The sequence below is a fragment of the Colossoma macropomum genome, unplaced genomic scaffold (genome assembly GCF_904425465.1).
Source record: "Colossoma macropomum unplaced genomic scaffold, Colossoma_macropomum, whole genome shotgun sequence".
Taxonomy (NCBI): domain Eukaryota; kingdom Metazoa; phylum Chordata; class Actinopteri; order Characiformes; family Serrasalmidae; genus Colossoma; species Colossoma macropomum.
The window spans coordinates 652,908-667,727 of NW_023494809.1; the positions used below are offsets into that span (position 1 = coordinate 652,908).

At 40.5% G+C, this 14,820-nt stretch overlaps 1 protein-coding gene across 1 annotated transcript; it reads right to left on the bottom strand.

Annotated features, from left to right (window-relative positions):
- Positions 1–16: 16 nt before the first annotated feature.
- On the bottom strand, positions 17–14,329 carry nod1 (nucleotide-binding oligomerization domain containing 1). The gene is made up of 11 exons (XM_036558101.1): positions 13,712–14,329; positions 10,402–10,576; positions 6,803–8,615; positions 6,040–6,123; positions 5,870–5,953; positions 4,389–4,472; positions 3,673–3,756; positions 2,094–2,177; positions 1,854–1,937; positions 1,623–1,706; positions 17–292 (listed from the first exon to the last, which is right to left on the bottom strand). The coding sequence occupies exons 1-11, from the start codon at positions 13,871–13,873 to the stop codon at positions 220–222; spliced, it is 2,811 nt and encodes a 936-aa protein (XP_036413994.1). The 5' UTR covers positions 13,874–14,329; the 3' UTR covers positions 17–219.
- Positions 14,330–14,820: the final 491 nt, after the last annotated feature.

Genomic DNA, 14,820 nt, shown 5'->3' on the forward strand with positions numbered 1-14,820 from the left:
AGTGACAGCGTCGAGGTGCAGGAGCCAGCGCTTTTAATGATTTAGAGACAGTGTGTTGTAACATCATTCCATTTATGTAAAAATTCTGTACAGAAATATTACATTAAAAAAATGCATTGTTATTTGTTTCAGTGTCTTTGTTTCTGGATGACGTGACGGGGAAGGTCTGTAGTGGTCAGTCTAACGAAGACAGCACTTGGCTGACCTCTGTCCATCTTCTTAGTGAAAGCGAAGTCTTTTCTCGCTCTCAAACTGCTTCTCTTCCTCCTCAGAGACCTGATTTCCCTTCAGGCTGTGGAGAACATAAAGCATTAAAAAGGACATTCTGTTCATTTTTCCCACTCGTGTCGGAGTTTATATGGAATGTTGATGATGGAAAATAGTGGAAAATCTGAAATAATAAGTTTTCTTTGGGGACTATTTTGCCTCACAGCGCCCTGCATGTATCCCTCCACCATGAATGGAGTTTAAGTTCTCTAAACTATCATAAAACAGTGTCTCAGTCATCAGGCAGTGAATTCATAACCATTTCATGTAGGAACTTTCTGTGAGGGAGCTTTTAGAGGTGGACGTCTGGTTCCTATCACCACCACTGTGAACAGTTCTGACTCGGTAAGTTTATCTAGAACAGAGCGTTTCACACCAAACCACTCTGAACCGCTCTGTTTACATCTGAACCACTTAATCGAATTAAAATTTATAAAAAAAATGGTGGAATTCCCCTTTAAACGTCCATATTGTGGAAAACTAATTTTCCTTGCTTTTTTTTAAATAACAGAGTTTGGTGTAGTACCCACTTCAAAAAGATGGTTCTTCAAGGGTTCTTCAGTAAAGGGAATGGTTCTGTATAGAACCATAAGTTCTATAAAGATCCATTTCATGCTTAAATTATTCTCTGCATGGTGAAAACAGTCTTCAGATTGATGGAGAATGTGTTCTATATGGTTCTATAGAGCACCAAGGGGTTCTGCTATTGTTACGAGCTTGACATTGTCACAATAGCAGAACCATTTTTGGTGCTACATAGAACCATTTTCAAAAAGGTTCTATATAGAACCATATACAACACATTCTCCATCAATCTGAAGAACCATTTCACCATGCAGAGAACAATTTAAGCATAAAATACATCTTTTTAGAACTTGCGGTTCTATATAGAACCATTCCCTTTACTAAAGAACTCTTGAAGAACCCTCTTTTTAAGAGTGTATGTAAACATTGTGAAAGTCTTGTCATATTGAATACGCCGTTTCTGTGATGTCACAAAACCCAACACATTTACATATCTCCGCCTATTCAGCCTACAGCGGTTTGGCTCCGCCCACTCACACTGAAGTTATAAGGAGTGTTTCAGCCTGGACTGCTTTTTGAACAAGGCGCAATACAGGGCAGCCAATCAGAACAGGGCTTAATTACATATATCAGTCTTAAAGGCGCAGTAACAAAAGCAGCCTGTTTAACTATGAGGGATGAAGAGAGACTAAAAATGGTCGTGTAGAAATGAATTATGACTTTTTGCTACATAAACACAAACATTTATAAGTTTTGGGAAGAATAAAATACTAGGAAAGGCTTTTTAATATATGGAGTATTTGAGGCAGGGGTGACATTTTTGCTCTTACATGATTTCTTTAATGGTCGTGTTGCTGGCCAGACCTTCAAACAGCTGCTCGGCCCCTCGTGCGGTCAGCTGATTGTCTATTAACCTGCAGAGGTTTCAAATGTAAACATGTTTTAATGCACAGATGAGGTTCATATGTGAGTCTACTGTCGTACTGAAAACAAGCAGCTCATAAACTATAGCCACCCTATTATTAACTGAAATGTCAGTGTAATAACCTAAAGAGTCTTACAGGAGGTGAGTGAGCGCCGAGTTACTCCGTAAAGCTTCGGCCAGGTCTGATGCAGCATCGTCTGAAATTTGGTTTTGAATCAGCCTGAGAAAAATGAAGCGGAAATATTTCATTCTGAAGTAACAGTGTAAATTACAGTGTTTCTGAAAATAATGAATTAATTCATTATTAATGTGATTTAGTGTAATCTGGTTAATGTTCATAAGTGAACTGAATGCACTGTAAGAATCTGAGCTGCACCAGAAGATATGAAGGCTGGAGTTCTCCTTTAGCGCTCTCGCCAGACTTCTTCCACCCCGAGAGGAGATGCCATTCGCCGAAAGACTGACAACAAAGGAAAGACAAAATTTACAAAATGTTTTGTACAATTTGTTTCTGTGCATACTTTGTTACCCTGTTCTTCAGTGGTCAGGACCCCCATGGACCCTCACAGAGCAGGTACTGTTTGGGTGGTGGGTCATTCTCAGCACTGCAGTAACACTGACGTGGTGGTGGTGTTTTGGTGTGTGTTGTGCTGGATCAGACACAGCAGTGCTGCTGGAGTTTTTAAACACTGTGTCCACTCACTGTCCACTCTATTAGACACTCCTACCTTGTCGGTCCACCTTGTAGATGTAAAGTCAGAGACGATAGCTCATCTGCTGCTGCACAGTTTGTGTTGGTCATCCTCTAGTCCTTCATCAGTGGTCACAGGACGCTGCCCACAGGACGCTGTTGGCTGGATATTTTTGGTTGGTGGACTATTCTCAGTCCAGCAGCGACACTGAGGTGTTTAAAAACTCCAGCAGCTGAGAATGATCCACCACCCAAACAGTACCTGCTCTGTGAGGGTCCATGGGGGTCCTGACCACTGAAGAACAGGGTAAAAGGGGGCTAACAAAGTATCAGAGAAACAGATGGACTACAGTCTGTAACTGTAGAACTACAAAGTGCACCTATATAGTAAGTGGAGCTGATAAAATGGACAATGAGTGTAGAAACAAGGAGGTGGACTTGTTTATCAATATATATATATATATAATATATATATATATATTAAATGTATCTCCAAGTTCCTACTTCCTCAAAGGTCAGTCGGCACAACCAAAAACAGGACTTTTATTTTGACAAAGGGGGCAAGAGAAGTGCATCATAAAGAAGACCCCCAGCAACCTGCCTGGTGCAATGGCAAGGTCAATAGCCCTTTCAGAAATTTAGTAAAAAATGTGACTTTTGAGTCGTGCTTAGAACGGTTCTGACCTCAGAACCATGAAAATGTGTAATTATAATAATAATGTTTATTTATTTGAATCATAAATTTATATTGAAGTATAAATTCAAGGACAAAGGTTTCTATGGGTGTCTAAGTAGATGCCTGTTTAATTTAAAATTTGTCTGAAATATATATACACATACATATATGTACATTTATATGTATGTAAATTAGTGTTGTGGTCGGATCAAAACCTTTCCAAATTCATAACTTTAATAGAAGGAAAAAAAACATTCTTGACAATATTTTATTCTTAGTAATTGTGGAGCATTTCTCAATTTGCTCATAAAATTTTGACACAGTGCAAAGAGTGACTTTAATTTTTTATATTAAAACGATGTGAAAAAGTGACTTTACTTAACTATAAACAAGTATGTTTAACAAATAACAACTACCACGGCCTCCCAAAGGCTGCTTAATGGTGCGTTTTTGTAAATATACACTCTCTGTAAATCTCACACCGGAGCGCCCCCTAGGGTTCTCAGTCAGGTTTTAATCAGACAAGGAAGGGGTTCAGCTCTTTATCGATCACCTTTGAATGAGTTGTGTAAAAGGAAGCGTGCTCACCTGAGGTTAGTCAGTCTGGGGTGATTCTTTAGAGCTTCAGCAAAAGCTTCTGCACCTTCATCTCCAATACTGTTACCCCACATTCTACAGCAGATACAACAGCACGAGTTACCTTCAGGATCCGTCCACAGCGTATTCATTCAAATCCTAATTTTCAGATTCAGCTTTCATAAGGACACAGTCTGTGGACACCAGGTCAAATTCCTTTTGTTGATTTATTCAATTATAATGAACACATCCTCTACAGAGACACACTTCTGCACATTTTAATACACAGTTACTGTTAATTTACCGAATTGAACACATTGGTGGGGGAAATACAACCAAAAGCATTGCATCTTTATGCTGAATTCAGTACATAAAGATGAACTGTGCACTACAGTTTGCAGAAATATGCCATAATTAAGTGCATGTGTGAACTTGGCTGAAACACCCTACAAATTCTCCATCTCCACCTTTCATTTCCAAGTTTATGCAATCCCAAAACCAACCCATCTCCTCCCTGTTCCTCAGTTCTATCTTTCAGTCCTAGTGGGAGGAGGTCTGGCCTTCTAGCTCCAAGCAGACGCTGCCCAAAACTCCAGCCCTCAAAGTTCTCCCTTCATGTTACCACCATGAGATGAAGACTTGGTCCGAACAAATATGCAAGTCAACCAAGCATAATTTGACCAGGGGAGCCAAAACTTTTGACTGTATCTATAAAAGCACAGCCTTACCCCACATCGAAGATAGACTTGCTCTTCTGAATGGCTTGGGCAAGAAACTTCGCCCCCACACTTGTGATGTGGTTGCTGCCAAGCCTGCAGAAACAATTCATCACATCAAAAAACATATTTACACAAACATACAGTATCCCTTACAAAACTGAAGTTTATAGAAGTTTACTCAAGTGTGCTAGTAGTGTCCTTCAATTAAACTAATCATAAGTTGGTATTCTTTCAGTTTATTTTTTATGTAGTTATTAGAAATATACTAAATAAAAGTACCCTACAGTATACTTGGCTTATAATGACAAACATACAGAAAAGTCTATTTGGTCATGTATTTGTGCTTAATCTTTTGATATATATATATATATATATAATCAATCAAAGATATATATCTCAATCAAGGTTGTAGTTTGGAGATATATATCCAAAATGGTAACTATATATATTTTACTTTTAATGTAAGTCAATGGAACCAGACTTTTTTCCAAATAAATTTGGGTCGTTTCTTTTGGTCCATTCATCATGAAATTTACACTCAATGTAAAGGGCAGCAGGCATTTTCAGATTGTGTCAAATACACCCCCCCCCAAAAAAAATGGAGATACAAGGTTTTGTTCTGACAGCAGCGATGATTCAGTGTTCCTGTCTTATACATAAAGTTTAAGTATACTTGTTTAAGTAGTTTGGGGTGGAATAGCTCGAGCAAACAGTACACGGGTCAAACTGAACCTGAGCTTTAATGTAATTTGTGGAGAAGTACAACCTGTTTGCGGGCAGCAAGGGACTGATTTTGGACACAAATTCCAATATCAAACTGTGTGTTTGTGTTTTGTTTTGAACTAGAATGTGGATTTGAGCTTTATGTTCTTATATTTTGGTGTCATATACAATATTTGCTTGAAAATTCTGATTTATTAAGACAAACGTTCTTAATCCTGAGTATGTCTTGTGAAGTTGTATATGTGCAATGCACTGTAGTGTTCATATTAGTTAACTTCAAGTCTACTTAATGTACAGATAAAGGTAAATTTGAAAAAATACTTAAGTAGAAAGTGGTAAACTTTAAAGTGCAAAAAAGCAGTAAACTGTAAGTAAATTAATTTAAAGAAAACTTACAAACATACTTGCAGTGTAAAAACCATTAAACTAGTAGTTTACTGAGTATAATTAAAAGTGTACTTTTATAAACTAAAATGGGGGCCAGTTTAGTCCCAAGGAGTATTAAAATAGTACACTTAAAAGTATACTACTAGTACACTGATATTAGTATACTTACTACACAAAGTATACTTGGTAAATATACTAAAGGTTACTTAAGTTTACTTACTAAATGAACTTTAAGTACACTGTTTTTGTCAGGGATTGCAGACAATCTATATTATTTGGCATTTCATGTGTGTATTTTCTGATCACTGGTATGAACTCTGCAAACATTTTTGCAGTCTACACTGTTGTGAAAGTTGTTAACTGAATTTTGAAACAGTTACTTCAAGGTCATCAGATGAGGACATTCTTCGATAATCTGAGCGACCAGTTTGGCTCCAACGTCTGTGATGTGATTCTTGTAAAGTCTATATTTAATAAAGCAGAGAAATGAGGGTCATTTACTTTATATACGGCGCGTTAATCAAAGCTTGCCTAGCTTGTGTCAACTTACCCCAAAACTCTGACGATTTTGTGCCTGATGAGTTCTCTGGACAAAACCTCAATACTGCTGTCAGTGAGCTGATTCACACAAAACCTAATAAAGAGAAAGATAATCAGACAGTGTGTGCAGAACTAAATTATACTGTAAAAATTGTCACCATCATGTCAAACCTTGTACTGTTTTTACTTTCCTACACCTTTTAAAAATGCTAGTTGGCCTCTACACTACATAAACATTTCGTACACTATATAAACATTTCATAACAAATGGATCAACAGAAGTGTTCCAAAATGAATTATTAACAAGAAACACTTTCCATCAATTTCTTCAACTGCATAATTAAATGGTTAAGATGTAAACAGAGTCATTCAGAATGGTTTGGTGTGAAACGCTCTGTTCTAGATAAACTTACCAAGTCAGAATTGTTCACAGTGGTGGTGATAGGAACCAGACGTCCACCTCTAAAAGCTCCCTCACAGAAAGTTCCTACATGAAGTGGTTATGAATTCACTGCCTGATGACTGAGACACTGTTTTATTATAGTTTTGAGAGTATTTTGGGCCTAAACATATTTTAAACTGTAAGTAAAAAATGTCTATATTTGTGTTGTAGTAATAATGACCCCTGGTTCCTATCACCACCACGGTAAATAAGTTGGTAAATTAACCATTTCACATCAAAGCACTCTAAATTATACAGAAAAATACATTTCTCTACATTCTTAACCTCATTTGTCCAAACTAAGACCTTGTCCAGCCCAGTTCCTTATTACCTGACCACGGTCATTTTGCTGAAGGAAGGTACCAGCTGCTTTACACCATAGTCACTGATGTTATTGTTGTCCAGATCGACTCCTATAGACTTCTTGCGATGATGCAGCACGAAGTTCAGGGCGCTGCAGTCGGCCGAGTAGATGTTACAGTAGGCGAGCTTGATGTATTCCGCAGAGATCCCTTTGGCCGTTAGCCGAGCCACATCCTCACTGTGGGTCTCAAATATGCACCTCAACATCCACAAGAAGTTGGGCATCGTGTGTACCTTATTGCCCTTGATGTCTGTGCTGGGGTACCGAGGGAGCCCCCTGAGATGGGTCTTCACGCTGGTAGACAGGTAGGATTTCAAGGACACATGCTTTTTCTTCAAGCTAAGTGGTGGTACAAGATGCTCCAGGAGCGCTGCGTTGGTTTTGGACAGGAGGCCACAAAGAAAAAGGTTGGTAAACTGAAAGTGCTCATTGGTCTGGAAAGGGTCTGTATCTCTGGCACGTGAGGACCTTCCCAAACAAGAGAAGCAGGATAAACGGGACGACTTATTGTACTCACACTTGGCGAAGAACTTCAGGATTCCATCGGGACTGATGTCCGAATCGAGCACCAGAGAGAAGGCAGTGAGGAATGTCTGGAGCGTCAAGTGGAGAAACTCGAAGGTAGCAGCCCCTCCACAAGCGTCGTATTGACCGACGGGCCTCAGGAACCCAACCTGAAGGTCCTCCTCGCTCAGTCCACAGGATGTCAAGTCCTCCTGGCTGTAGATGAAGTTGCTTTTCTCCAGCCCCAGAAGGGCAAGCTTAGCAAAGGCTGTGAGCGTCTTCAGCCCTGCTTTGAACGTTTCTGCAGTGCTGCGTGTGCTCCTCTTCAGCAGTCCAGGCCTTTTGGTGGTACGGCCCAGGAACACCTCGGAGAGTAAGAGGAACACATTTGTGAGGGTGATGCAAGAGTCTGGAAGCTCATAGTTGTCGTACATGGATTGAAGGTGCTTGAAGCTCTTGAAGATGATCCAGCTGAACAGAGGGATAGAGCAAAGACCACAAAGGTGGGGATTAGAGTCCAGCTGCACGGACACCACTTCCTTGTGCTCCTGCTTGGGGAAATGCAAAGCCATGTACCTTTTGAGATGGTCTGGCGAGAACCCTCTGAGAACCACTTTCTTTCGGATGACTCTGCTCTGGATCTCCGTTCCGGTGCGTGCCGTCAGAACCTTGCGGGAACCTTTGAGGAGTTTCCCGCAAAGCAGGTTCATGAGAACCAAAAGTGGATGGGTTTTTTCCTCAGGTGAAACCACCTCTGGTACGTTATCCATATCAAAATCCATTTGGATTTCGTCATATCCGTCAAAGGTGAAAAGAACGGTCTCTGGAAATCGTAGGATGTACCTGAAGACCTCGCTGTCCGGGTCCCCATCTGGATAGCAGTTGTGCTTGAAGATAAGATCCTTCACAGAAATCTCATCCGTCTCCTTGAAGGCACTGAACATCCTGCATCTGAACTTGAAGAAGAACTTTGCTCTGGTGTTCAGCTCCCTTTTTGACCACAAGTTCTGCAGTTTCTGGAGCAGAATGGACTTGCCCACACCGGCGTCACCAGTGATAAAAATGGTCTCGGCCTCCTGGTTGAAGACACCTTGTTCTCCTAGGATATCGTCCAGGCACCCCAAGTAGCCCAGACTCTCACCTTTGTCGTTGAATAGCTCCATCTGAGTGTCCGTGTAAAGTTCATCCAGAAGAGTTTCCTCCCGCTGAGAGTACGAGGTGAGGAACCGAGTGTCCCTCCCAAGCTCGCTCCTCAGCTTCTCACTGTATTTGCTAACTGGGAATATATCAGAATGTTACTGCATCAATTGTTAACTTGGGGCGCTTTCACACAGGTGCGTATTTCCGGACCCAGGACCGTTTGCTCTACGGGTTCAGTACATTTGGCCAAGTATGAAAGCTGGTTTTGAGCCTAGCAGCAATTCAGAGAATTGATCTCTGGTCCTCCTGAAATCGGTGGTCTGTGTTTTTTTTCCCCCCCAATTTTCTCACCAATTTAGAAGTATCCAATTCAACCCACTAGTTAGGACTCCAACAATCACCTGATACCACCAGCGCTATGAGGGTGAAGGCAAACACAGGCTTCCTCCGTATAGCAGGCCTTTGGGCTCAAAACATGTTGGAATCTCCATGTTAACGAGTATAACAGAATTTCGTGTTAACACATAAACACTCCTTAACATGCAAAATATTTACATGTTAACGTGTAAAAACGTGTTAAGACACTAATTTTCAGTATTCGGATTGTGTTGCTGCTGGGAAACCTTGGCGAATCATGATGCTTTACCGCCACCTACTGGTGCGGCATTATTGCTCAAACAACACAGAACAAACAGACCAAATAATGGAAAAAATCCAGTTTTTAATTTATTTTGAAATATATTCTGAACAATGTATTTTGGTAGAATTTTTATATGCATAAATACACTGCATTGCTGAACAGTTTAAAGTGTGAGCAAGTGTTGTGCAATCCCTAGAAGCACAATTGCAGTTAAAAAGAAAGTTACACAAAGACATTTTTCAAAACTTTCACTTTCACTCCCTGTAAAAGTTTAAGTTTACTGCCTCCTGCTTAAAGAGGATGTTACCCTTGCGTCATTTCCTCTGTCTGATGAGGTCGGTTCTACATAGCCATAGATAAGCACTCAGCTCACTATATCATGAATAATCCAAATGAAGCGAAGGGGCTACGTACACATAGGCTTTAAGTTTTGTTGCTGGTTGTAATGTGTGCAGTAATTCCTTTTATGAATATGCATGTATGTGCGGTTTGGGGTCTCCCATTGGCAGAAACCTTAAAATATGTGTAAAAGTGTTAACATGCATATTTAAACATGTTTTGAACCCAAAGGCCTTCTATACCTCTGAGACCTGTGAAGTGAAGCACCACCACATCTTTTCGAACTGCCACTCACGCAGCATCACTGGACAGCTGAACGCGTTCAGAGGAGAACACTAACCACCAGATCTCTTACGTCAGCTAATAGACACCTGCGCTGACTAGCATTGCGCTGAGTGATGGGGGGAGACGGGGGCCATCCTACCCACCCAGAGAGAGCGAGGCGGCTGTAGCATCACCAGGGATCTAACTCGCGACCTCCTGATGAGAGAGCCAATGCTTAGACGGTTGCACCAACCGGGAGCCCCCGTGGTCTGGGTTTTGCTTCCAACTCATCGCGTCATTTCTTCTTTCAAGTTTTGTGATCGATAGGAGACGACTGCTGCGGACAGAAGGAGACGGAACGCCTCATACAGACGGAGCGCAGAAGGCATTCAAACGCAAATGGCCTCAACTTATAAAACTCGCGATTGTTCCGCCTGAGCGTTTGTATCCAAGGAAAATAATCAAAAGCAGCAAACAGATGAAGCTGTGCTAACATTTTGCAAACCTGCGCGCAGAAAAGTGACGTATGGAATTATGCAATCAATCCACGGTTCGGATGGAATTCTTTTGTGTGAAAACAAACCAGCGCTAATGAGCTCATCCCCCAAAATGAGCACAGAATCGGTCCTGGGTGCGGACTCATGGTTATTTTGTAATTATTTTGATCCAGCACACTCACTCGGGTCTGTGTTGATCACAGGTAGATCTCTGATGGAGTCCGCAGGCTTGTACTGGATAGTTTCGAACCACGGTCGAAGATCAATGAATGCATCGTATGCCTCATGGAGAATATGAATGAAATACGCAGAGGCCTCTTCTCCTTTGCTCTGGACCAGCTCCAAGATTTTCCGCACCTGTTTAGAAACACGTGCTCATGTGTTTATATACGTATAAAGTCATTTTCAGTTGTTTTATATAATTTGATAATACGGGCTGTCATTTCACGGTGTGAATTCATGATAAACAGACTATCAGAAGTAACCCAAAATGACTTACTCCAAATATGTTTTTTACATTGACCTCCATTAAAGGCTAGGGGTGGACGATATAATGATGTTTTATCATAATTGTGATAAATTATGTCACAATATGCTTTTCTGGGTGTATCATGGATATCAACTCATTAAATCACAAAAACAAAATGCTTATTGTGTATCGTGAAAACGTCTGTCGTATGGAAAATAACGTTTTGTTGATTTTCCAGTTGTGAATAAGTAAACACTCCCTCTACAAAGAACACACTTCTGCACAATTTAATACACTATTACTGTTTAATTGCTGAATTTAACATATTTTTCAAAATTAAAAATAAAACATAAAATCTGGCCTGTGCAAAAGTTATGGCATATGTTATATTTAATATGTTTCCTGTTAATATTAGCCCATTTCACAATGTGCTGCACTACAGTCCCCAGCATGCACTGCAACATATGTGCTCTGACTCTCCTCCCCCCAAAAACAGTCTATGGGACAGCGATTACACCTCAATTCTACAGAGCACAAGACTTAATGAACTGAAGCAGAGAAAGGATGGCAGGAGTTTAGTTCAAGAGCTCCTGAGGACGTTTACATTTTGAATATTTCAGGTATTCATGTAATATTTCAAGGTCCACTACAGGTGCCTGTATTTTACTGTTAATGTTTTGCATAATTTTGAATAAACAATGGACAGTTTTTTATATATATATATATATATATCACCTCTGAAGCTCAGTGTAAGCCGGTAAAGCTGGAGTAATGAGCTCACTGTCTCGTCTCAGACAGGTTGAGGGCTCGTCTCTCTGACTCAGACAGGTGACTAATGCATTTTAACAGCACCGTGAATGAATTTCTCATGGGTGGATCAGACACAGCAGTGCTGCTGCGGTGTTTAAACACTGTGTCCACTTAATGTCCACTCTACTAGACACACTGACCTTTTAGTTCCGCAGCGGTAGATGTAGTTATATACGGTGGCTCATGTGCTGCTGGTGGACTGTTCTCCACTCTGCAGTGACCATTTAAAAAGATTCAGCTGTGTCTGATCTTCATATATGTACATACTGTCATGACAAAATCTTGTAATCAGTGGAGCAAAATATTTTCCAAGTTATTATGAAGTATTTCTATTAAACATTACTCGTGAAAATGTAACACACTGTAAAGATGGCAGTGCCTAATCATGTAACTTTAAAAAAATGACAAAAATGAAGAAACTCCATTATCCTGACTGTGGCAGCATGTATGCAGTAAGGCCTCTGGGCCCTGTAAGAGTAAAGTGGGTGGGACGTATGCTGTACAAGCCCCAACTCATGATTGGCCTTCTTTTCTATTATAAATTTAAAGGTTTACAATTTGTCATTTATTTGTCGCTGTTGTCGGAAGAAAACCTTGTGTCTCCATTTTTGTCGTTTTGTTGTGTTTTTTTTTTTTGACATTTTGAAAACACCTGTTGTTGTTGTTGTTGTTGTTGTTGTTGTTGTTGTCGTTGTTGTTGTTCACATGTACAATTTATTAACATGTACATGTGCTGTAAACTTTGAAGGAGGAGCTTATTTGTTCTCCTTCCAATAAATACATGCAGATATTCACAGATATAAGGTTTGGGTAAATTCTAAGCTCAAATCACTAAATGATGAAATTAAATGTGGGCCTATTGGTTTATCAGCTCACACAAGCATTTAGACAATGATATTAATGTTACGCAGTACTATAGTATATAATAATAATAATAATAATAATATAGTACAGTTATTTAACTACGTATACAGTTTAACCTTTGTTTGTATGAAGAATGAGTACAGAATAGTCCTGTAAGTGAATAACTGACATAGTGTGTATATGTGTATACCTCTGTCAGAGACATATGTTCATAAAACAATAATATCATACATCATGGATTAAAATTTTAACTAATAATAGTGTTCATAGAGCAATTACTGTACTAAGGTGGCTGTAGGGGGTGGAGCTGGTTGGCAAAGTTTAATATCGGAATATTTCTTAGAAGTACTGAATTTTTTCTAGTGCCAGCCATGTGTATATATAACAATACATATGGCAACATAACAATAATATTCACATTAGAGGTGGCTGATATGACAACAATTGAATATCATGATACTTTAAGAAGTTTTTGTGATGCACAATATTTATTTTTGTTGACATCTGACAAGCTGAAATAGACAAAGTAGTGCCACATTTTAAAAATACTATCAAAAACTATGAATACAGTGATTTCACACACTGTGCTGAACTAACATCTCATTAAACAGCACTAACAATGCTCTTTTTGATCAAGATCATATTGATACTGATGATATCCACAAAATGCTGAGGAAAGCACATTGTGACATCATTGATCCTGATGATAAATATTGTTCAGAGGCAGGTGATGTGGTGAAAATATAATATCACGATGCTTTAAAAAAATTTTTTTTATTATCTCGAGATCACAAGATAGTTAAGTTGTGGTTACAACTTAGTAAGGCGTGGGAACAAGATAATTAAGTTGTGGTCACGACTTAGTAAGGTCTGGGAACGAGCTCATGCTTTATTAAGATGAGGTCAAGTTTTAATTATCGTGTGCCCACGCCTTACTAAGTCGTGACCACGATTAAGCTTTATCACGATAGTGATAAATACTGTCATACAGAGCCCTGCTTGTGACACATAACACGTGAAATAACATGTGGCCACCCCGTATTGATGCATGGGAACGAGATCCTAATGCATGGCCATGACTTAGTAATGTGTGGGAACGAGATAACTAAGTCACTGCCACGACTTAGTAAGGCCTGGGAGTGAGATCATGCCTTATTAAGCTGTAGTCAAGGCTTAATTATCTCGTTCACACACCTTACTAAGTTGTGGCCGCGCATTAGGATCTCGTTCCCACACCTTACTAAGTCGCGGACACATTTTATTTTTGTTTACACGGGATGTCACCAGCAGGGCTCCGTACCGCCCAGCCCTGACTCTTATATGTTCTGAAGCGTGTAGTTGATCAGTACCTGGTCAGTTCTGGTGGCCGCCCGCTGTGTGATCTCGATGTCCTCGTTACAGATGAAGCCATTGCTCTTCAGGTTGTCCAAAACGCACTGCGTGTTCTTCACGTGCTCCACTAGAACCTCCCTGTGTTTGGTCAGCATTCTCAGAAACGGAGCTCCGTCCATCACCGCGCCCCTTCAGACACGCGCGCACTGTCAGCTGACGGGTCCTTTCACTCCCGCCATCGAGCTCGGCGTCAAACCGAGATCCTCACCCAAACACGCTCCGCACAGACCAGCGCAGTCCGGCAGGGGCTCGATCTGACCACAGCCTTCAATCACAGCAAACACAGTCCGGATCGAGCAGGAGAGAAAAGCGAAAGTGAAACCTGCAGCCGAGAAGCTCAGATCCGGGACGGAGCGCGCTCGAAAGTGGCGAACTCGGCGAAGCCGCTCTGCTCTCTGTTTTTGGAGGAAGTGAAACTTTAAAAAATGGCTGGTCGCTCATGAAACGTGGTCCTGAGCGCCTCTCCTGCTTCTCCTCTCTGCTGCTGCCACCTCGCTGAAAACACGAGGCTGAGCTGAGCTTCTGATTGGAGCTCTCCGTTCCACCTTAAATGGCGCAGCAGTTACAGACAGAGGAATATAAAACTAAGCTGAGAAGTTTCTTAAGACACTTTCGTGAATCCAGTTTACTGAGTAAATTAGCCAATCACAGCTACGCCCCCCACCCCCCACCCCGCTACACCTCTGGTTATATTCTCAAAAGTTTGAATTATCTTGGGATTTCACACCATTATTATTATTATTATTATTATTATTATTATTATTATTAACAGCTTATTTTCTCACAAATTTGACTTATTACCTTAAGTCACCTGTGTCACAAAAATTACTTAGAAGGTATTACAGCTCACATATATCTGAACCTTTAACTTCATATTGTCCATCCTGCTCCCTGCAGTCAGCTGTCTGTGGTCTGCTTATGGTAATGAAGACTAGTTCCTGTGACCAACAGCTCCACGGCTATAGAATCATCTCCCTGATAACATCCGAGCAGCAGACAGTCGGAACTCTTTAAAACCTCTTCTTAAGCCTCACCTCTTTAGGGATACATACTGCTGCTCACCTGC